This window comes from Pan troglodytes, chromosome 8 (assembly GCF_028858775.2).
Source record: "Pan troglodytes isolate AG18354 chromosome 8, NHGRI_mPanTro3-v2.0_pri, whole genome shotgun sequence".
Lineage (NCBI taxonomy): Eukaryota > Metazoa > Chordata > Mammalia > Primates > Hominidae > Pan > Pan troglodytes.
The window spans coordinates 56,363,523-56,387,087 of NC_072406.2; the positions used below are offsets into that span (position 1 = coordinate 56,363,523).

The 23,565-nt window shown below is 41.6% G+C and overlaps 1 protein-coding gene and 2 pseudogenes across 2 annotated transcripts; 1 reads left to right on the forward strand and 2 right to left on the reverse strand.

Moving 5' to 3' along the window:
* Positions 1-450: 450 nt before the first annotated feature.
* On the reverse strand, positions 451-883 carry LOC100613295 (coiled-coil-helix-coiled-coil-helix domain-containing protein 2-like; annotated as a pseudogene).
* Positions 884-6,697: 5,814 nt separating this feature from the next.
* Positions 6,698-8,170, reverse strand: LOC107966665 (adenylyl cyclase-associated protein 1-like; annotated as a pseudogene).
* A 168-nt stretch (positions 8,171-8,338) lies between these two features.
* ZNF485 (zinc finger protein 485) lies at positions 8,339-21,411 on the forward strand. 2 transcript variants are annotated; one of them, XM_001151446.7, is made up of 5 exons: positions 8,347-8,465; positions 8,913-8,990; positions 10,533-10,659; positions 11,175-11,270; positions 18,208-19,823. In XM_001151446.7, exons 2-5 carry the CDS (start codon positions 8,967-8,969, stop codon positions 19,284-19,286), a joined length of 1,326 nt encoding a protein of 441 aa, XP_001151446.2. In that variant the 5' UTR covers positions 8,347-8,465; positions 8,913-8,966; the 3' UTR covers positions 19,287-19,823. The 2 variants fall into 2 exon arrangements, with proteins under 2 accessions (XP_063637780.1, XP_001151446.2); XM_063781710.1 differs by lacking the exon at positions 10,533-10,659 and having other exon boundaries at positions 8,339-8,465; positions 18,208-21,411.
* Positions 21,412-23,565: the final 2,154 nt, after the last annotated feature.

Here is a 23,565-nt window from a genome sequence, read left to right on the forward strand (position 1 = left end):
AATTTTTTTTATTTGTTGTAGAGATGGGGTTTCACCATGTTGCTCAGGCTGGTTTCAAACTCATGGGCTCAAGAGGTCCTCAGCTTTGAACTCCCAAAGTGCTAGGATTGCAGATGTGAGCCAGCATGCCTATATTAATTTTGTTTTGGGTGGGGGGTGGTGAGAAAATCACTTTATTCTAATTAACGCTCAAACAATAAAATTACAACAGCTCGTTTAAGGAAACCACAGAAATATTTGTCCAGCCCAAAATTCTATACCATCTCGGTGAAATTCTACACATTGAGAACACCCTCTTCCACTGTAATTCTAAAGCAGGAAAGATATGAATGACAGAGGAGAATTTTAACTGGTGGTTTTATACTTTATACCTTTACTGTCAATTATATTTTATGCTAAATTAACTTGGTCATGAGAGCCATTTTCATTTCTTCAGTTTGGACTTCTTGATTAGGCTATTCCATTTGCAAATCTGCACTGTTTCAGCACCTCATTGAGACCTCACAGAGCTTTATGTCATCCTGGTTCTGGCCATGCTCCAAAAACTGTTTCATCTCAGAAGCAAGGCTGCTGCTGCTGTGCTGGCCGGGTTCCCTGAGGTTCTTGGTAAGTGAGGCCAGGCCTTGGAGGCTCAGCATTATTTCTTCCACTAAAGCCCCCAGTGTGTGCCCCACAGTAGAGCCTGCAGCAATGCCAGCTGCAGTGGTTGCCATTTGGGCCATCAGAGCTAGCTACCAAGGTGCAGCAGCACAAAAGCCAGTTGCAGAGGGTGGGGCTGCTGCTGGGGGCTGAGCTGAGGTGCTGGGTTGGGTGCAGTTCTCATCTCAGGTGCCCGACTGGCTGGAGGGGCCATGCAAGTGATGATGTGGCTTCCATGCAGCATTATGGCTGCACAGAGGCTCAGCCTGTGAAAGCCTGCAAAGAGCCCAATACCATAAATATGTTACGAATATTATTTCAAAATTGTATGAGATTTCTAAAAAGTTGATATATCTTGGTACATGTAGTGAATTGCTTTAATCTGATGCTTTTCTGTATAGAGCTTTTAGCTCTGTGCAAATCCTAGAGTGTTATGTCTTCAAGGATATTCATGGAAAGAACCAGGAATTATACTCTTGAATAGAGGTTTCTGACCGCTTTGTAGATCATATCATTAGACTAAGTAAAAACTTACAGAACACTGATAAAAAACTGGTGTGTTCGTGAAGATCACTAATTGTGTTAGTCCATTCTTGCACTGCTATAAAGAATACCTGAAAGAAAGTATAATTTATAAAGAAAAGAGGTTTAATTGGCTCAAGGGTTCTGCAGGCTGTACAGGAAGCATGGCTGGGGAGGCCTCAAGAAACCTTCAATCATGGCAGAGGGGAAGCAGGCTTATCTTACATGGCCAGAGCAGGAGGAAGAGAGAGAGAGGAGGTGCTACACACTTTTAAACAACCGGATCTCATGAGAACTCACTCACTCTCATGAGAATAGCACCAAAGGGGAAATCTGTCCCCACAACCCAATCACCTCCCACCAGGCCCCACCTCCAACACTGGGATTACAACTTGACATGCGATTTGGGACACAGATTCAAACCATATCACTAACTCAACATCAAGCAGAACAAGAATTAATTACATGGGACTGAACTGATGGAGGAGTGAAATGATTTTTATGTCTATTTGTTTGAAACATTGCTGATTCTTTTCATGTTTTGTTTTGCGGAATCAAGAAAACTTTATTTCTTTTGAGCTACTTGTAAGTCACAGAAATTGGGTAAAATATACTGTTTTTTTTTTTTTTTTTTGAAACAGAGTTTTGCTCTTGTTGCCCAGGCTGGAGTACAATGGTGTGATCTCGGCTCACTGCAACCTCTGCCTCCTGGGTTCAAGTGATTCTCCTGCCTCAGCCTCCCAAGTAGCTGGCATTACAGGTGACTGCCGCCATGCCCAGCTAATTTTTGTATTTTTATCAGTGGGGTTTCACCATGTTGGCCAGGCTGGTCTCAAACTCCTGACCTCAAGTGATCTGCCCTCCTTGGCTTCCCAAAGTGCTGGGATTACAGGCATGAGCTACTGCACCCAGCCTAAAATATACTTTTGGGAGCAGATTGAGACATTTACCTTTCTCTCTACCTGATTTCTCCAGAATTCAGAAACTATTTGTGTGTATTCTTACATTTTGGCAATATAGTTATTTGCATAAGCTCAGTAAGAATCCATTTTTTTTAAACAGGACGCAAGTGGAGACACTGTTTTCTTTTTTAAACCACCATTTGACTGGAATGACATATTTTCTGATATGACCAGACTGCTTTAAATAACTGAAGTTGACTTATAAAGCTGATAGACATGGGGAATGACTGGCCTGGTACCTTGTCTACACAGTTCCCTTACAAAGTTCCTGATCTTGTGGTAAGAAAAGAATATCAGTTTCTGGCCACATATGGTGGCTCATGCTTGTAATCCCAGCACTTTCAGAGGCTGAGGCAGGTGGATCACAATGTCAGCAGTTTAAGACCAGCCTGGCCAAGATGGTGAAACCCTGTCTCTACTAAAAATACAAAAAAATTAGCCAAGCATGGTGGCAGGAACCTGTAATCCCAGCTACTCTGGAGTCTGAGTCATAGAATTGCTTGAACCCGGGAGGCGGAGGTTGCAGTGAGCTGAGATTGCACCACTGCACTCCAGCCTGGGTGACAGAGCGAGACTCCAATTAAAAAAAAAAAAAAAAAGGATATCAGTTTCTGACAGGCACAGGAAACTCAATATATTTTGAGACCTAGAGAAGAGAGGAATTTATCTAGTTTGTACAGGTAAGACAGGTACAGTCTGATGGCGAATCCTTGGCTTGGTCACTGCACTGCAGCCTGGGTGATGGAGTGAGACTCTGTCTCAAAAAAATAAAAAAATTAGCTGGGGGTGATGGTGCACAACTATACTCCTTGTTAATTGGTGTTCTCACACACACACACCTTTGGACACTAGGCTGATTATCTCTTTAGGATGAGCCCATGGAAGGGTACTCACTGGGTCACTGGATGTGCTCACAATGTGCTCCTTACCTTTCTGGCTGTGAGTCCCTTCCCTTAAAGTTCTCACTACCCCAGGCCCCCCAAGGGTGGTCTTTTCAGAAAAAGGCCTGTTCCTGTCTTATCCTGTGTAAAACTTTCCAAGGCTTCCCATTGCCTGCAGGGAAAGGTCCAAACTTCATCCTGGCCCAGCCTCTTGCCAGCCTTGGTGCCGCCCACTGGCTGGAGCACCACATCTCCACTTGGCCTTGAGTTCATCTGAAAAATGGGAACAGATTACACCATCCCCTTCACATTGCCAACTGGCTAAAGAAGTGGGGAAGTTAAGCATTTAGCACGGAGCCTGTCTCTTTGTAAGTTTTAGCTGGTAGTGATTGAAACCGTGAACTCCCCATTGCTGAGACCAGCTCGGCTGGGGAGACCCTAACCCAGTGACGCTAGAGGAATTAAAGACACACATACAGAAATATAGAGGTGTGAAGTCGGAAATCAGGGGTCTCACAGCCTTCAGAGCTGAGAGCCCCGAACAGAGATTTACCCACATATTTATTAGCAGCAAACCAGTCATTAGCATTGTTTCTATAGATGTTAAATTAACTAAAAGTATCCCTTATGGGAAATGAAGGGATGGGCCAAATTAAAGGAACAGGTTGCCCTAGTTAACTGCAGCAGGAGCATGTCCTAAGGCACAGGTCGCTCATGCTGTTGTTTGTGGCTTAAGAATGCCTTTAAGCTGTTTTCTGCCCTGGGCGGGCCAGGTGTTCCTTGTCCTCATTCCCGTAAACCCACAACCTTCCAGTGTGGGCATTAGGGCCATTATGAACATGTTACAGTGCTGCAGAGATTTTGTTTATGGCCAGTTTGGGGGCCAGTTTATGGCCTGATTTTGGGGGGCTTGCTCCCAACACCCCATTTTGAGTCCTTAATCTCTATTATCAGTAAATAATGTTCTTTTCAAATGATTGACGTAACTCCTGCAGGCTCTGCCTTTATCTGTCCACTGGCAATTGACACTTTGTTCAAGCCCCACACAGGAGCACTTATAGTGGAGTGTACTAAGAGAGGATGTCTCTTAGTCTTGGGCCACAGAAGTGAAATTGATATTTTAGTTCAGATAGGAAGGATGGAGAGGACTTGGCCAGGACAAGAGTGGGGGCCCAAGTTAGGCAAGCAGAAGGAAGAGCCCAGGGCAGCTCCTGCATGGGTCCAGCTCCCTAGGTGGTGTGAAGCTTGGTGAGCAAGGGGCTAAGGAAGCCGCTGGGGCAGAGCCACATGAGCTCTGGCCGAGGGAGAGGTGAAGATGGCAAAGCAGGCAGGAAAGGGTGGAGGGGCCCCGCAGGTTAGGCAAGGAGTTCAGACAGTCGAGGAATGATGGAAAGCCAATGAGGGCAACTTTGCTTTGGGATCCAACAATGACCGTTGGTACCCAGCTCTGCTATTTACTAGGTGAGGGACCAAAGACAAGTTACGTTCTCTGAGCCAATTTCCTCATCTGCAAAATGAGAATAATAATTGTACCTTCTTTGGTGGTGAGAGCTCAGTGTAATGATGTATGTAAAAGGCTCTGCATGTCCTCTGGACTCAGCAAATGGTAGCCATATATAAATAAATGCAGATTCTGGATCCAGCCCCCAAAGTAAGGAAAGACTGCTCCTTAGGTGCCCTTGCTGGAAAAAGTGGGACGGAAAAAGTGTGATGGAAAAAGTGTGATTCTTTTGTTTTTTGTAGAGTCTCACTCTGTCACCTAGGATGGAATGCAGTGGCGCGATGTCAGCTCACTGCAACCTCCACCTCCCAGGTTCCAGCAATTCTCCTGTCTCAGCCTCCTGAGTAGCTGGAACTATAGGCGCACGCTGTCACGCCTAGCTAATTTCTTTTGTATTTTAGTAGAGACGGGGTTTCACTGTGTTGCCCAGGCTGGTCTCGAACTCCTGAGCTCAGGCAATCCGCCCGCCTCAGCCTCCCAAAGTCCTAGGATTACAGGTGTGAACCACCATGCCTGGCCATGATTCTTGATAAAGTGGCTTTGTAGGATTCTTGGCTAAAACTCGGCTCACCAGGCCAGGACAAGGCATAGTTGAAAGGAGGATGCAAAGGAGCCTGACTCCACTTTAGTCTAGGAGGGACGCTTGTCAGCTGTTCTATCCTTAGCATCCAGAAGTGAGTAGCACGCAGTGGGCCTTTGGTCAATCACTGGTAAATTGGTAAATGAACGCACCATCCTGAGAAATTTTCTTAAAAAAAAAGGCCCTAATTGAATGAGAGAGATACATTTTCCTCCCTTAGCTTTCCAATTCCTGGAGTTAATAAATAGAAACATATGTTTTTCCTAGAAAATAATACATTTGTTAAAACAGATTCAACCTACTTTCATTTTCTATGTCAGCAAATGGTGAGGAAATAATGTTTTTAGTGTTCTAGGTGATGTACTTTTCTAACATGCTTTTTATTTGTATGAAATAAAAACAGGATTATTTGGAAACAAATAGCTATCCAAAGGCACAGAAAATATGTCTCTCATACTTTCCGTATCAGTTTCTGGTGGCAGATGTCAACCTAAGCAGTACATTAGAACCACTTGGGGGCTTTAAAAAATCCGAATGCCAGGACCACACTTAGGGCAATTAATTCAGAATCTCTGAAGCTGGGACCCAGGTACCTTCACTTTGCTTTTTTTTTTTTTTTGGTATTTATTTTATTCTATTTTCTGTATAACTTTAAGTACATAAAGATTTATTTCCACAGGATCAGGAAATGGGTAGAAATCACAGGACAATCTCTCTTCCCACCAAAAAAGTTGCATATTTTGGTAAGTGTTTGTCCTAGAGGGAAAAAACTGAAATTTACATTAGCAGTGCTGTGCAAGATTCTTACATAAATCAAGACCTAAAAGCAGCTTGCAGTGGAGGTTTTGGTCCCCTGTTCAGGTGCTTGGACGGAAGCCATAAGCTGGTGAGTGTGACAGGGAAAAGGAGGCAGTGAAGACAGGTGACAGGCACCTAGCAGGGAAGGAGGATTCAGGAATCCCAGACTCCTTGGAATGGAGTGTTGTTTTTCCTTTTTTTTTTCATCTCTGTAGGAAGGTGCTGGGCAGGGATCCCAGAGAAAGAAAGGGTCAAATACTCCTTTAACTGCCCTGGATGAAGGGCACTGCTACAGCAGCTAGTACCGGAGACTCTCCTATCTCATGGTTGAGGCAGACCCAGGATAGAATAGTGAATAAAAGGAATGCTTATAGGAAACAATTTTGCATGGAATGCTAGATGGCCAAGCCTCAGCCTTTGGTCCAGTGCAATCCTTGCCTCACTTGTCAATAGTGAAAAATTAGTTTGGTTAGAAGAACCATCTGGAAACACACCAGCTTCTGCTACCTTCATGCTCATTGTCAGAAAAAGATTAACCAGTGTGAACATTCTGATCTGTTAATTCCTGGGACTGTTTTCTTCCCAGTGGACTGTTTGTTGGTAGAATAACCCCCAAAGCTCAAAGCTAAAATGCATCATTAGTCCTCGTTGGCAGTTGAGCTGATTTGGAAAAGCTGCACCTTCCTGCAGAAGATCAACTGACCTGCTATCCCACTGCAAACCTGAGGTATATTTCAGTGAAGGCAGGTAGCTGTGCTTTTCAGAGCAGAGAAGCAGTTTTAAGAGCAGAAAGGTAGAGGAAATCTAGAAAAGAACCGTCTTGATACAGATTTATCCCATGGTGTGAAGGGAGGGCAAAGAACCCAGTGGCACTTCGCTTATCCAGCAATTTCTGTCACTGTGGCAACAAACTTCTGCCCATTCCAGAGGGTCTTGAACTGCTCAGGAACTGGGAATTCATTAAAGTCACCGCCTTCTGTAGGAATGAGGACATTCATCTCAGAAGATTTGGCACTGGCTATTTCACAATCCAGGGAATTCTTGCTCAGGTAAGCATGGCAGCCATCTGTTTTGTTGATGGAAATGGTTGGCACTTTACTCATCACCCGAACTTTGACATCCCTATTGTTGATTATCTCCACAATGCCCACCATATCATCGAATACCAGACCAGGTTTCTTACAATTATCTACTGTAATGGAGTTAATTTTGCCCTTGATTTGCAACATCGTGTTGACACACTTGTATATGTAAGCCGCCTGTTTCAGCTCTGTGTCATCAATCACCAGATTGGAAACATTTTCCTGATTTTCCACTCTCCACTTCTTGCCCTCCAGTTCAAGTACAGCTGGCTCCTTCTTTGTGGCTGGTTTGGGGTTTAGGTGCAGAGAATGGCTTGGGGCCACCGCGTACTGGACCACTCTGAGCCTTCAGGGTAGGGTTCTTGTGAGTCTTCATGTCATCAGATACACGTTTCAGGGCATGTGTGATGCTCTCCCCCTGATTAATCTGCGCAAACAGTGCTGAGAGGGAAGCGGACTCATCTGAGCCTGAACTGACAAAGACTAGTGGAGGAGGGGGGCCTGGTGGTGGGGGAGGAGTAGCTGATCCAGCAGAGGGTCCAGATGGCAGTCCACTCAGTTCTTTTGTCACAGGCCCCGTTTTGCTCCAGGCAGTCCGGTGGTATGGAACTCCTTAATGTAAGCCTGCAGCTCTGTGCATATACTTAAATAAGCTTTGACTCAGTCTACATGCTTCTTATCCACATCTTTGTACTCTTTAAGGACTCAGTTTGTATAAAACACAGCAGCATGATTCATTTCTTTCACATAAGGGCCAGGATTGGGAGCCATAGCCACCCAGCCTAGGGCCTGGATACTTTCACTGACAGCTGACAGCTGATTAAACAACTTGCTGCCTCGGTTCTTCTCCCAAAAGGTTATCACTTCTTGGATCTGCTCTGAGATAGGTGCCAACAAATCGGAAAGCTTATTACCTGCCGGCTATTGACACTGAGAAGCTGTAACCAAGAGAGCTCACTCCAACTTCAAAACTGTGTGTACCATCTCCACATCTTTCTGCACATCTTCCCCAATCTCTTTACTGATCTTCAAGTACTCTGCCACAGGGCAGGCAAGCAGCGAGTCAAATGCCTGAGCATATGGAGCTGCTCCTGCTTTTGAAGGACTATCTCTATATCCACGGTGCATGTCAGAGGTATGGGATACTGCCTCCAGGCGGCCCACTGCCCTGTCCAATTTTTTACCAGATTTTGCATTTCAGTCATAATGTATCACCTCCCGACTGCGATCAGCCGCTCTCCACTTCCCGCACCTTCACTTTTCAAAGATTCCCAGGTGATGCCAACCTGCTCTGCGGATGGAGCCCCTAAGACCCCAAGCGGCCCAGACTACGTTTCCCAGAGGCCTCCGCGGCCTCAGCCACTTCCGCTTCCGGTCCAGCCTGTCTCCGCGTGGTGCGAGCGCTGCACCAGCCCCTGGCTGGTGGTTACTGTCCGAACAGCGTGGTGTGGTCGCTGTCTCTCTGGGCGTGCAGCTCCGCAGCCCTGCCGGCTCGGTTCGGTTCGTGAGCGGCCGGGGTCAGGCTGGGTCCCTGAAGCCTCGAGCCCCTGGCGGGTGCTCCCCGCCTTTCCCAGGGGCGGGTCGAGGGGCGAGCCGGGGTGGGAGGGGAAGGCGGCGGTGGGCAGTGCCCACCCGCAGTGGCTGCGCCGTGTGGAGCGACCGCTCGAGGCTGGTGCATCACAGAGCGCTCCAGCCTTGCGCCCCGGCCGACAGATTGGGCCACTGACAAGGCCGTCCCCCGGTGCTGCCAAAAGTGTTTGGCGTGGAGCTGGTTGCAGTCCAGGCCGGATCCCAGCAGCCGTTCCCTTTCCTTTCTTCCCGAGCGTACCCACCTGGACCTGTCTGCCCACCTGTGGAGGGAACGGGCGGGCGGGGACCTGGTCCAGAGGGCAGATTCTAGCTAGGCTAGGGCACGGAGGGACTTCCTCAATTTCCTCTCTTTCCCAGATTGACTTACGCAGGATTCTCTGCCCTTGCCTGGGAGAACAGTTCAGGAGACAGATGGCCCCAAGAGCCCAGATCCAGGCAAGTTTGATTTTTCCATTTCTTGAGAAACCACGTGTTTCAGCGAGGTGGGGTTTATGCCTCTTGCCCGGACAATGCCCTGCCCTGTGTGTGGACAAAGCTACCCGAACCAGTCCTGGATGGGTCCCGCGATTTCCGTCCTGTCTACCCATTACGTAGTCATTCACCAAGTAGATTATTGCTACCCATGTTTTCTAGAGTGCTAGAAACAGAAAAGTGCTTTGCAAACTGGCAGACGATGAAAAAAATACACGTTAGCATGTAAAGACGTAGGCCATAAAGACATAGGGTGATAGCAGTGCTCTCTTGACCTTTAGTGTGTGGTAGGGTGGGAGGGGTGGAGTAGTGGGCGCCTTAGTTCTTCCTGAAGAATAAATGAGATTTGTATAATTGCAGAGGATACTAGGGGAAAGCGCTGCCTGAATGAAGTCATTATGGCGGGACCATGAACAAACTGGTCTGAGAAAGTTGGAAACATTCATGGTCTAGAATCCCAGACTGGAGTTTGCTTTTATCCTGGAGAAAACTAGGTTTTGAAGGATTTTGAGAAGCTGATTAAATAATTGGTATTTTGAAAGGAAGTGATAAACATTTGAGTGTCTATTATAGAAATAAAATTAAAAAAATTAAAGATCACCTACATTTCTACTGCTCTAACAAGTCAAGTAATTTCATTTGAAACACACTTTTCATTTTTTTAAGGCTTACTCATTTTTTCTTTTAATATTTCATAGCCATTCCAATTTGTTCTAGTTTCATTACCACTTTTTGTAGCTTCCTTTTATACTGTGCCTTCAACCAGCCCTGGGACCTTGAGCAAGTTCTTCCAACTCTCTGAACCTTTGTGTCTTTAGCTACGAAATAGATTTTACTTTATATAGTTACGGCAGAAATTTAGAGAGATGATATGTATCTCAGGGTTTAGCACCGTGGCTGGTACATAGTAAGTTGTTACTGTTATGAAAAGCAATTTTTTTTTCTTTTTTAAAAATATTCTGCCCCAGAGTCAGATCATACTCCCTGTAAATTCTCGGATAAAGCTAATCACTTTCCATGTCTTTTCAAAGTTTCTATTCATTTGTTGATTGAATAAAGCCTGAACACTTCTGTGTCAGGCAGTGTTTTTGGCTGGGAGGCAGCAGTGACCCACACTGTCCCCCTGGAGCTCACATTAGAGAGGATGCTGACAGTCAGTGCAAACCTCTCCTGCCAGGTGGTGAGAAATCCTGTGAAGAAAAGTGAAATGGGTTTCGAGACTGAGTGGCAGAGGATGGGGTGGAGAAATAGAAGACCTTTTTGATGAGGTAACATGAAGGGTGGAGTGAGCAGAGGCTAGGCCTGGAGGAGGGAGCAGGACAGGCATGCAGGAAGAACCCGCTCAAGGGAGGAGTCGCACATCACCTCAGCCCTCAGCTTTTACTTGTTGGTTTCCATGAGCACTGTTGGAACTGTCAGAAGCTGGCTTTGACCACCTTGCTTCCTTCTCTTGGGATGCCTCCCTCGGGGATTCCCGGATGAGCAGAATTGGGTTTGGTTTTGCAGGGACCGCTGACATTTGGGGATGTGGCTGTGGCCTTTACCCGGATTGAGTGGAGACACCTGGATGCTGCTCAGCGGGCCCTGTACAGGGATGTGATGCTGGAGAACTATGGGAATCTGGTGTCTGTGGGTGAGGATGGCTTTCTCCTTGACTCAGGATTGGTCTGCTGGGCAACTTTGTGTTTTCATAGGGTGAATGGTTTGGGGTATTGAAAAAATCTTAAATGATGTGCTTTTTGTTTTGTTTTTCTTAAGTATGGGCTTAGAGGCTGGAGTTTATGCCCCTTACACCCCTCAAGAAAGGTCAGAGCCATACAGAGTTAAGATGGGTAGCTTTGTGGTGCCAGCTAGCCCAGTTCTGGAATGTTTCTGTGTCATGATTCATCTGCCTCCCAAAATAGGAGTTTCTCGTCCTCCAGGAGGACCTGGTTTTCTAGTTGACTTTGCCCCCTCCATTTGCTTTACTCCATGAGTTGGACATCCTGGGTGCCACCCTGTAGGCCTCTCTGACCTGTCCATGCTCATTGCAGATGCTCAAGTTGACACTGAGGTCTGGGGTGACTGCTTGTGCTTGTAACCGCCATCACATTCCTTTTCATTCATTTCTTTTTTTCTTCCTCTAAGATCCTTTTTCTTTATGAACAGGGCTTCTCTCTTCCAAACCAAAACTAATTACTCAGTTGGAGCAAGGGGCAGAGCCCTGGACTGAGGTGCGAGAGGCTCCATCAGGCACACATGCAGGTGAGTGGGTGGGGAACATCCCAGCAGAAGCTGAGCACACGGAGCAGTACGGGGGTTCCTGAGTGGAAAGCTCATCTTTGAGTGCCCTGTTGGTGCAGAAAGGCACTGGTTTCCTCTTTTGATGTCATCCTCCTGTCAAGTGGCTGGCCGCTTTTCTCCCCAGCCTTTCTGCACTTGGGAGGGCTGCTGCCTTCCTGAGGGCCTCAGGCCCATCTGTGCCATCTCCCAGCCTTCTGAAATCCTCAAGCTCTTTATGTGATTTTTCTCTCTTTCTTTCCAGGCATTCGCCAGGTATCTTTTGTTTCTTTCTACTTCTGTTCCATTTTCTTTCTTTCTTTTTTTAATATTTTTTGAGACAGTCTCGCCCTGTCGCCCAGGCTGGAGTGTAATTGTAGCTCACTGCAACCTCAAAGTCTGGACTCAAGCCATCCTCCTGCCTCAGGCCCCTGAGTAGGAGTAGCTGGGACTACAGGCGTCCACCACAATGCTTGGCTAATTTTTAAATTTTTATTTTATGTAGTGATGGAGTGTCGCTATATTAGTCATGGCTGGTCTCGAACTCCTGGCCTCAAGTGGTCCTTCCACCTTGGCCTCTCAAAGTGCTGGGATTACAGATGTGAGCCACCACGCCTGGCCCATGTTCATTTTCCATTCCTTACCCACTCTCTCATGGAAGCTTGCTAACTCACTATATACCACTTCCTGGTGGTAGTCGCAGATTCCAAACATAAGCATGGTTTTTTAGCTCTCAGGTAATTGCGATTTTTGGCAAACACATTGTTGGGGAAGCATTTTCTTTCCTTTTCTTAGGGATCTTCTTTTATTTGTCTTTTCTACTGTCCTTTGCTCTTGGCTCTCATTTTTTTCTGTGTATACTTTGTATATGTTTTTGTATGTCACTTTCTGTGTGCCATAGTTCATTTCTAAATCTCTAAGCCTGAATATTTCTCTCACCTAAAATATTTATCCTGCCAGTATTTTTTCTTCTAAAACTCTAATTGTCATTTTGCCTCTATCCTCTTCAGGAGAATGTTTATAATTGTATTTCATGTAAAATACCAGTAATACATAGTCTTGCTTAACCTAGGTCTTTGCTGGTTGTGGGTGGGATGCTTTTGAAGTAATTCCTTTTATTCTTACTGTGTTTAACATTTCCCCCCTAAATTCTTGTGTAGATTCTTTATATAGTAACAAAAGTCACTCAGTCTTCTTTATTCTTTGTTCTTTCTGTTTTAATTTTGGTTGTTATTTGAAATAGAATGTTTAAAACTTGGACGTAATGAAAACAAGCAATGTTTCCCCTAATATTTCTTTCATCTGCTTAGAGGACTAGTAAATCTTTCTACAAAGACTTCACAACCAGTCAGTATTTTATGTTTTTTTTTGTGTGTGTATATTTCCCTTTCTGTTAGTTGTTAGACATGCTTATGGTACCACATTCAGATGGTTCAAATGGTATACAGTCTCCTTCACATACCTTTCCCATCACTCAGTTCCCCTCCCCAGAGGCATCCCTGTGTCAGTTTCTTGTGGAGATTTGTAGGTGTGATGTATACTTTGTGAGAGTATCCATGAATTCTTTAAGCACATGGTAGCACGCTCTTTTGCCTGTTACTTTGGCATTTATGTCTTAGAAGTCATTTGACATAACTATATTGTTTAGAGCTTCTGTCTCTCTCTCCTCTCTCTCTTTCTTTCTTTTGGAGACAGAGTCTCACTGTTTCCTAGGCTGAAGTACAGTGGTGTGATCATGGCTCACTGCAACCTTGACCTCCTGGCTCAAGTGATCCTCCTGCCTCAGCCTCCTGAGTAGCTGGGACCACAGGAGCATGCTACCACACCTGGCTAAATTTTTTTATTTTTAATTTTATTTATTTATTCTTAAATTTTTTTTTTGTAGAGATGAGATCTTGCTATTTTGCCCAGGCTGGTCTGGAACTCGTGGCCTCAAGCAATCCTCTTGCCTCAGTTTCCTAAAGTACTGGGATTACAGGCGTGCGTCACCATGCCAGCTTATCTTTCTTTTTGATGCCTGCATAGTGTTCCACTTTATGGATGTCCTATAATTTATGTAATCAGTTATCTTTAGTGGACATAATGACTCTGAACGATGTTGCAGTGATTATCCTCATACACATCAATTCTCTTGTGTACAAGTAAATCTATAGAATAAATTCCTATAAGAATTGTTAAAGGTTAAAATTTTTAAATCCACCAAATTTGGTGGGTATTTCCACTATTCATAAAGATAATACATGTTTATACTCCTAATGACAACATATGAGTGCCACTCTTATAGCTTGTCAGCAGTGTCTTATATGCTTTGATCCTTGCAAATCTGAGAGGTGAAAATATTTTATTATAATTTTAATTTGCCTTTCTCTTATCAGGAGTGTGATTTAGCATGTTTCAACATTTTCAGCAACCCTTGTATTTATCTTTCCTGAGAACTGCCTGTTCAGTCCTTTGCCCGTTTTACTGTTAGATTGTTGGTCTTTTTATTGTCAGTGTGAAGGGTTCTTTATACATTCAGGAAATTAATTGTATATCATATATATCACAGATTTTTTTTAAAAAGTTTGTTTTATATCAGCTTTCTATTAACAAAGGTAATGATGGATATGCTTGTCTTTGCATCTTTGCATTGTGTCTGGCCTTCTCATTTGAGCTGGCTGTTGAGTTGGGATACACATACATTGTTATTTAAAGGAAGTATTTCATTCACATGTTTTGTTAAGAAATTTTAGTTTTTTAAATCAAGCATGATTGCTGAATTTTATTAAATGCCTTTTCGAGGTATATGGAAATATCTGTCTTTTCCATTTTGATCTGTTTCTGTGGTAGATTTTATTCTCATTTATCTTGGCCATGACACATTATATCATTCTCTGAATATGACAGTGGATGATTCTGTTTGCCAATCTTTTATTTAAATTTTTGCACTGATACTTAAGTGTATTTACATTTTCTTTTTCATCTGCCCATTTTCATTGGGCTTTGATTTTAATTTTGTAATACTTTCATAAAACATTTTTTTGGTCTTTCATATTTTTATCCTTTAGTCTAGTTTAACTCACATGATAGCTGTTCCCTAAAGGTTTGGGTCCTTTGTCCCGTTTTTGCTTATTTATTGTGATGTGGAGCAGAGGGGAGGAATTGCGGGTACTTTTTTTGACAGTGTTGTCAATACTGACTTGTCCAAATAGATTTTCTCTCTCTAGGAAACAGTTTTAGTAATTTATAATTTCCTAAAAAGCATCCAGTAATTCAAGGTCATAAGTTACTTGTGTTGAACAAAGTAGCTTTTTATAACTCTTAGTAATATTCTCCACATCTTTGGTTACTTTTCCCTGATTTCTTACTTTGTCTTTTTTCCATTTCCTATATTTTCCTATTTCCCCTTTATTAGCTCTGTTTTATTTTTTTGAACAAAAGCATTTGGATGTATTTATTAGTGTTACTGTTTTCTGTGTTTTGAATCTTAAGTTCCTTTTCCCTTTTGCTTTCCTTGGGTTTATTTACTTTCTCCTAAACATTTTAGTTATTCATTCATTGATTTTTCTTCTTTCTTACTGATGTAATATAAATATTTAAAGCCTTAAACTTTGTCTATGTAATGTTTTAGTTATATTCAGTAGGTTACAGTATGTAGAGCTTTCATTATCATTTTTTAGATATTTTACAATTTGTGTTTTGATTTCTGTGATTGAAGTACTAAGAGATTGATAAGCTAGACTCTCCTTTTCTTAAAGCCTTTAAAAAAATTAACACATATATAGAAAAGCTGATAAAATATGTATACAGCCTAAATTAGTATTTTAAAACTCTATACCCATGTAACCAAAACTTAGGTTAAAAAATAGAACTTTGGCAATACCCGAGTAAATCACATCATAATTCCTCCCAATTATTGTCCATTCTCCTCCCCTTGAACTAACACTATAGTTTATTTTTGCCTGTTTTTAACTTTATGTAAATGGTATCATATAGTACATATAATTTTTGGTCTGGCTTATGCATAACATGTTTTCAAATTCATTTTTAGTTATTTCTTTGCTGTGGATCAATGCTTCTGAAAACTGTAGCGTGCCTCAGAATGCATGCTGCAGTACAGTTGCGGGGCCCCCTGCAGAGTTCTTTATTCAGCAGGTTCTCAGGCATGCTGATGCTGGTGCTGCGGGGCTGGAGCCCATGCTTGGAAAATCACTGTTCTAGAGTGACTCATTGTGTGACTCTACTGCAGTTTCTCTCTTACATTCAGATGCATATATGGCATTTTCCAGCTTTTGGCTATTGCAAGTGCTGTAAACATTCTTATACTTTATTTTTTGGTTCCTACGTGGCTACATTTCTGTTGGGCATGTATTCAGCTTTAGTATATAATGTCAGATAATCTTCCAGAGTTTTGTACCCAGTTATACTCCTTCATCAGTGTGTGAGAGCACTCCTTGTTCCATGTCCTGGCTAGCACTTCCTGTGGTCAGTCTTGTGAAGTTAGTCATTCTGGTGGATGTTCTGTGTGCCTCATTGTGGTTTTCATATCCATGTCTCTATATCTAATGAAGTTAAAGACATTTTAGGGCTGGGCATGGTGGCTCACGCCTGTAATCCCAGCACTTTGGGAGGCTGAGGTGGGCGGATCACCTGAGGTCAGGAGTTCGAGACCAGCCTGGCCAACATGGTGAAGCCCTGTCTCTACTAAAAATACAAAAAATTAGCTGGGTGTGGTGGCACACACCTGTAGTCCCAGCTACTCGGGGAGCTAAGACAGGAGAATCACTCGAACCTGGGAGGTGGAGGTTGCAGTGAGCTGAGATTGCGCCATTGCACTCAGCCTGGGCGACAGAGTGAGACTCCGTATCAAAAAAAAAAAAGACCTTTTAGAATATTTATTGGTCCCTATAGAGCATCTCTGATTGGGTAACTATTTGAAGAGCCTGTTATTGATTACATGTATTGTACCATCCCTCTCTCTGTTGTTACTGACTGTTAATGGTCTTGATGAATAGCAGTTCTTCCTTTTTCTGGGCTCAAGCAATCCTGTCTCAGCTTCCTGAGTAGCTGGGACTACAGACACATGCCACCATGCTCAGCTAATTCAAAACATGTTTTTTTTCTGTAGAGATGGAGACTTGCTATGTTGCCCAGGTGGTGGGTCTGGACCTCCTGGCCTCAAGCTATCCTCCTGCCTCAGCCTCCCAAAGTGCTGGGATTACAGGCATGAGCCACCGTGCCCAGCCCAGTTCTTCCATTTGATCAATCCCTTTCTTTTTTGTCAGTGCTTTTTTGTGTCATGCTTTATTTAAAATGTTTATTTTAAATTATATATTAACAATTATTTATTAACATTTATTATTTTTGTGATTTTAATATTTTTTCTTTTCCCGAGATCATGAAGATATTCTTCTGTGTTAATTTCTAGAAGCTTTATTATTTGGTTTTTATGTTTACATTTACCATCCTCTTAGAATGGATTTCTGTGCGTCATATGAGTTAGGGTTTATATATATTTTTTTCTCCTAAAATGTACTAATGCAGAACCTCCTCTTCCTCACTGCTTTGCAAGACCACCTTTGTCATAGAACAAGTGCCCATATGTGTCTTCACGTTGCCAGCTTTACAATCAGTATCTTGAAATTTTCTCTAGTTTGATCATAATACATTAAACACATATCCCATCAAAGGCCATTGGAAGAATGTGGGCTGTTTCTGACTGGGCTTCACCTTCAACTTACATTTCCTTGAAAAAATAAGTCTTAGCTCTAATATCCATTGCATGGAATTTCTCCCCAGACTACTAAGTATAAATACATATAAATATATGTATGTGTATATATCTTTAGGTATAGATAGATACAACTTATGTTTATAAGAAAAGCGCATTTAGTAAAATAATTGGTTGGTGATTGTTAATTTTACTACAAGTTTGGCTCTATTAGTTTTTCAGAACGTTTTTGTCTGAATCATTTCGCTCTGTCTGTCTTAGGTCTTGTGTCTGTACTTTGTAAAAAGCTAGAGAAAATTCACATAGTACACCCATTGATTGGTAATTTTTTTTTGTTTTTTGAGACAGAGTCTTGCTCTGTCACCTAGGCTGGAGTGCAGTGGCATGATCTCAGCTCACTGCAACTTCTGCCTCCCGGGTTCAAGCGATTCTCCTGCCTCAGCCTCCCGAGTAGCTGGGATTAAAGGCATGTGCTACCATGCCTGGCTAGTTTTTGCATTTTTAGTAGAGACAGGGTTTTGCCATGTTGGCCAGGCTGGGCTCGAACTCCTGACCTCAAGTAATCCACCCGTCTCGGCCTCCCAAAGTGCTGGGATTACAGGCATGAGCCACCGTACCTGGCATAGGTATGTTGTTTTTTAGATATGTTAAAAATTTAGTTTATAGTAAAATCTTATTGGCCTGAGAACTATTTTTGTTCCTTGAATATTTTTTCTGTTTTCTTTTTTCCACTGAGCAATTAAATATTGGTTCACTCTTAAATCCTCACAGAGAAATATTTTTCTCAAGTTCTTGGTGACATCATAATGTTCTCAAATATACCACCTGCAGAAATCTGCCCTAGTAGTAATTATAGCTTGCTTTGTGACTCTGGGCTTTCTCCTCAATTTTGTATTTATTCTCACATTGTCTTTTTTCTTGTTTAGCTGTTTCCTGTGTTGTCTTCCTAACTTGGCAACTTCTTAGGGGCTCACTGCATTCTTTAAATGCAATGTTTATAGTACAGATTCTTTTCTTTTCTTTAAAATCATACTTCCTTTTCCTGCCCTTAGTCTGGCCATCTTTTCTCAGCAAGAATCACAAGTGGGACACATTAATAATTTTTCATAACCTTTAGTTATGTAGACTAGAACATTATTCAAGTCCTTGCACAACTCTCACTTTCAGCATTTCAACATAAAGAACATTTGAATTTTTAAAATTTTCTTTCAGTCCAGGATTACTGGTTTGAAACAAAGATGTCAGCCCTAAAGCAAAGCACTTCTGAAGGATCTGTTCTGGGAGAGCGAACGAAAAGTGTCATGATGGAAAAAGGCCTGGACTGGGAGGGCAGAAGCTCCATAGAGAAGAACTATAAGTGCAAGGAATGTGGGAAAGTCTTCAAATACAATTCGTCCTTTATTAGCCACCAGAGAAATCACACCAGTGAGAAACCACATAAATGTAAAGAATGTGGGATCGCCTTTATGAACAGTTCATCCCTTTTAAATCACCATAAGGTTCATGCAGGCAAACAGCCTTATAGATGTATTGAATGTGGGAAGTTCCTGAAGAAGCACTCAACGTTTATCAACCATCAGAGAATTCATTCTAGGGAGAAACCCCACAGATGCATTGAATGTGGAAAAACTTTCAGAAAGAACTCAATCCTTTTAAGTCATCAGAGAATTCATACTGGCCAGAAACCCTACAAATGTAATGACTGTGGGAAAGCCTTCGCTCAGAATGCAGCTCTTACTCGTCATGAAAGAATACATAGTGGAGAGAAGCCTTTTAAATGTAACAAGTGTGGGAGAGCTTTCAGGGATAATTCAACTGTGTTGGAACATCAGAAAATCCATACTGGTGAGAAGCCATATCAGTGTAATGAATGTGGAAAAGCCTTTAGGAAGAGCTCAACTCTTATTAGTCACCAAAGAATGCATACTGGGGAGAAACCCTATCACTGCAGTAAATGTGGAAAATCTTTCAGGTATAGCTCATCCTTTGCTGGTCATCAGAAAACTCACAGTGGAAATAAACCGTATCAGTGTCGTGACTGTGGGAAGGCCTTTACAAAGAGCTCAACCCTTACTGGACATCAGAGAATTCATACTGGAGAAAAACCCTATCACTGTAAGAAATGTGGGAAAGCCTTTCGGCACAGCTCAGGCCTTGTTGAACATCAGAGACTCCATACTGGGGAAAAACCTTATAAATGTAATGAATGTGGGAAAGCTTTTCCCCGAAGTTCAGCCCTTAAGCAACATAAGAAAATTCATAATAAAGAAAGAGCCATGAAATGTAGTTAGTGTGGCAAATTGTGCAGAGTAGTTTATTCCTTCTGACCATCATAGAGGAGACATTAAATAAATTATGCATTTAACAGAAATACTCTGTGTACTTCTGAGAGAACATATCACTTGTGAGGATATTCATTGTGAGGTTCTACTAGTGAAATATTTGAAGAAACTAAATGTATGTCAGTATGGAAGTAGTTATAGCATACTGTGTGCTAATTGAAAAGAATGAGGTGGAGCTGTAAATACTGTACAAAGCCAGGCATGGTGGCGTATGCCTGTAGTCCCAGTTACTTGGGAGGCTGAGACAGGATTGCTTAAGCCCAGGAGTTTGAGTCTGTAATGCACTATGATTGTGCATGTGAATAGCCACTGCACTCCAGCCTGGGCAACATAGCAAGACTCCATCTCTAAGTAAAAAAATACAACAGTAGAAATATACCCATGATAATATACCCAATATACCCTTGTTAAAGAAGCAAGTTTCAGGAAATCTATATTATATGCATTCACAAAGACCTGGACAAATAAAGACCAATCTTAACAGCAGTTATCTCTCTCTCTCTCTCTTTTTTTTTTTTTTTAAAGAAACTAGCTCTTACTCTGTCACCCAGGCTGGAGTGCCATGTGATCATAGCTCACTGTAGTTTTGAACTTGGGCTTGAACAACCTTCCCACTTCAGTCTCTGGAGTAGCTGGGGCTACAGGCACGTACCACCACACTCAGCTAACAGCAGTTATCTTTGATGAGGATGTAGTATAGGTTGAGCATCCATAACTGGAAAATCTGAAATCTGAAGTGCTCCAAAATCCAAAATTTGTCTGAGCACCAACAGGTGCAAAATTCTACACCAGACCTTATGTGATGGGTTGCAGTTAAAATGCACCCCCAAGATTCCTTATTATGTGCATGTAAATATTGCAAAGTCCAAAAAAGTCTGAAATCCTAAATACTTCTGGTCTCACGCATTTCAGACAAGGGATACTCGACCTATATTGGTATGATGAAGTGAAATTATGACTTTGACTGAGTTCTTTGAAATGAAATATTTAATCAAGCATCATTCATGTATCTTCTGTAACTTAGTATAGTTATCTTCCTATATAAGAAAACTCAGAAGTCATAAAAATAAGACAAATGCCACACAGAAACTAAAAGCTTTTGGTTTCTGCAACTAGAGGCTTCGTAGTATTAAAATACAAAGGGCTGGACTTGGAGAAAATATTACCATCATCATATTTAACAGGTAACACTTAGAATATTTAGAGAGTCCTTAAAATACATAAATATAAAAATTCCAGTGGAGAAACGGTCTTGGATGTGAATGTACAGTTGTCAGAAAAAGAAATATAAATGATTATGCCTACCAACTTTGACCCTTTGACCTAACATTTCTACTTAAAATCTAATTAAAAAGTAAAGGTGGTCTTTACAGCATTGTAGTAATGAAGAGGTGGAATCACTGTAATATCTGTCATCAGAGGAATGTTTAAGATATATGCAGTCTTTGGACTACCATGTAGTCACTCAACATTTAATTAAAAGACAGTCCTTTAATTAATTAACATTTGGTGAGTTAGACTTTTATGAGCTGACAGGCAAAGTTGTCTATGACATTAAATTGAAAAAGATCGAAAGTAAAGAATAATGGTATAGTACTTCTTTTGTATAGTCAATGCATTGCCTGAATATTTTGTGATAAAAATATATCACGGATATAGTTCACAATGTAAAAGCAATAAAGCAAACTTAGGAATGTTATAAAATAGAAAAGAAAGGATCTAAGTATTCAACTCATGATTGCAGAGGGCCAGATTTAATCAAAAGAAGCACGGTTGCACACACATAGATGATTGTTGGTAAGAACTGGTTAAGTTGCTTTGGATAACAGTTTGGCAACATGAATGTAAATGTAAATGTATGTTCTCATTGACCCAGAAATGCCACCCTCAAACATTTCAGGAAATAATTTGACTAACTTACAGAGCTTGTATTGCTCATCATCACTGGTTATACTAATATCCTGGAAAGAGGTGGGAGAAATATCTAAGTAGGGAAGTGTTTAAATAAGTTATGAAACTCTCATAGGCTAGCATCCCAGTTACTACAGATGTATAATAAACTGTCACACACTTAGTTGCCAGTATTTGTGTTCACAGATTTTGTGAGTCAAGGATTCAGAAAGGGCACAGCAGGAACAGCTTTGTAACTCCATGATGTCTGGGGTTTCAGTTGGGAAAACTCAAGGTTGGAATCAACAGTTGGTCAGTGGGGTCATTTGAAGCGGCCACACTATGATAGCCACAAGTGGCTACTGAGCAGTTGAAGTGAGGCCAGTCTGAATGGAGACTAGTGTGTTGATTGAAAATAGGACTGTAAGTATAAAATGTGCATCAGATTTCGAAGACTTTGTATAAAAAAAGAAACTAAACTATCTTAATTGTTTTTATATTGATTATATCTTAGGTTAAACTCAATGTATTAAAATTGAATTTTAATGTGACTACTAGAAAATTTAAATTTACATATGCGGCCTACATATATGGTTCGCATGTTGCTATCAGACAACACAACTGAAGGCTCCATCACAAATTGGGTGGTTGATACTGTTGGCTGGGACCTCAGCTAGGGCAGTTGCATATGAACACCTACATGTGACCTTTTTATGTGGCTGCATAGACCTCCTCAGCTTGGTGCCTGGGTTCTGAGGAGTCAGGCAGAGAAACTGTTATTGCTTGTTGTGATCTAGCATCAGAAATAACAGCATCTCGGCTGGGCGTGGTGGCTCATACCTGTAATCCCACCACTTTGGAGGCTGAGGTGGGTGGATTGCTTGGGGCCAGGAGTTCAAGACCAGTCTTGGCAACTTGATGAAGCCCTGTCTCTACAAAAAAATACAAAAAAAAATTAGCCAGGTCTGTGGCACGTGCCTGTAGTGCTGGGGAGGCTGAGGTGGGAGGATTGCTTGAGCCTGGGAGGCAGAGGTTACAGTGAACCAAGATTGCACCACTGCACTCCAGTCTGGGCAACTGGAGTGAGACCTTGTCTCAAACAAACAATAACAACAACAAAAAATTCAGTGTCTCTTCCTCCATAGTCAAGCCTGTCCAAACTCAAAGGGGAGGGAACATAGACCATACTTCTTCAGAGGAGTATCAGAGTCACATTGCCAGAAAAGTATATTCGATGGAATATATTATTGCAATAATTTTGGAAAATATGATCTATCATGGAATATGATACAACCATTAAAAAGGATAAAGTGGATATTTTGGATGAAGAAATAGGTTACAGGACAGTATCTGAAAGCTTATGGCAGCAACTTTGAAGTATAATCTTTGGAGTCAGGGTGCAAGATGCAGCTTACCTCTTAATATACTTTGTGAAACCACTGGCTAGTTATGTAGCCTGTTGAATTGTCTACCATGTACAGATAAAAAAAACTAGTTTTGTTTAAAGGAGGTAATTTTATAAAGTGCTTAGCTGAATACCAGATGCAAAGTGCAAGGTAAATGTTAACTGGTGTTGTGTTAGTGATACTCATTTCTGTTTTTTTTAAAAAATGTATAGTATGTATATATGTACATGCACACATATATATGTACACATGTATATACATATATTTCACCTATATATTTTTTAAAAATATAAAATTAAAATTTCTGCATAAAAATATAAAATAAAAAAATTTCTCTCATATATATATATATGAGAGGTCTCTTACAGAATTGATTAAAGATCTCAAAAGAACATGCTCCACCATCATCTATATCGTGTGCACAAGGCTCAAGAGGGACCAGTGGTTTTACCCGCTGTCAAACACCATGAACAAAGCCTGGGTACTGGCTTGTCTTATTGAGGAAACCTACTTTAACATATGAAAACGAATAAAATATTTCAAAATGGTAATGATAATTATGGGATTTTTGGTAATGTATTTCATTTAAGAAGTTTTCATTTAAAAGAATAGGGTGTTTATTCAAAATGGGACAAGACAGGACAATAAAAGAAAGCTGACCAATATTCCCTATGAGCATAGAAGCAAAAATCTTGAATAGAATATTAGCAAATAAAATCCAGCAATATATAGAATTAATAATATAGAATCATGATCAAATGGGGTTATGGCTGGTTCAGTGTTTGGAAATCAATCAATGTAATCTACATTAAAGAAGATTAAAGACCAAAGAGGAAAAACCACCTGATCATACCAACTGATGCAGAAAAAGCATTTGACAATATACAATATCCATTCATGATACAAGCTCTTGGCAAGCTAGTAGAAGGGAA

Excerpts from the sequence above, each read along its gene's own strand:
- ZNF485 (XM_001151446.7), top strand. The coding sequence starts at position 8,967 with ATGGCCCCAAGAGCCCAGATCCAG. Across the intron at positions 8,991-10,532 it reads CCCCAAGAGCCCAGATCCAG|GGACCGCTGACATTTGGGGA; the intron begins GCAAGTTTGATT and ends TTGGTTTTGCAG. Across the intron at positions 10,660-11,174 it reads TGGGAATCTGGTGTCTGTGG|GGCTTCTCTCTTCCAAACCA; the intron begins GTGAGGATGGCT and ends CTTTATGAACAG.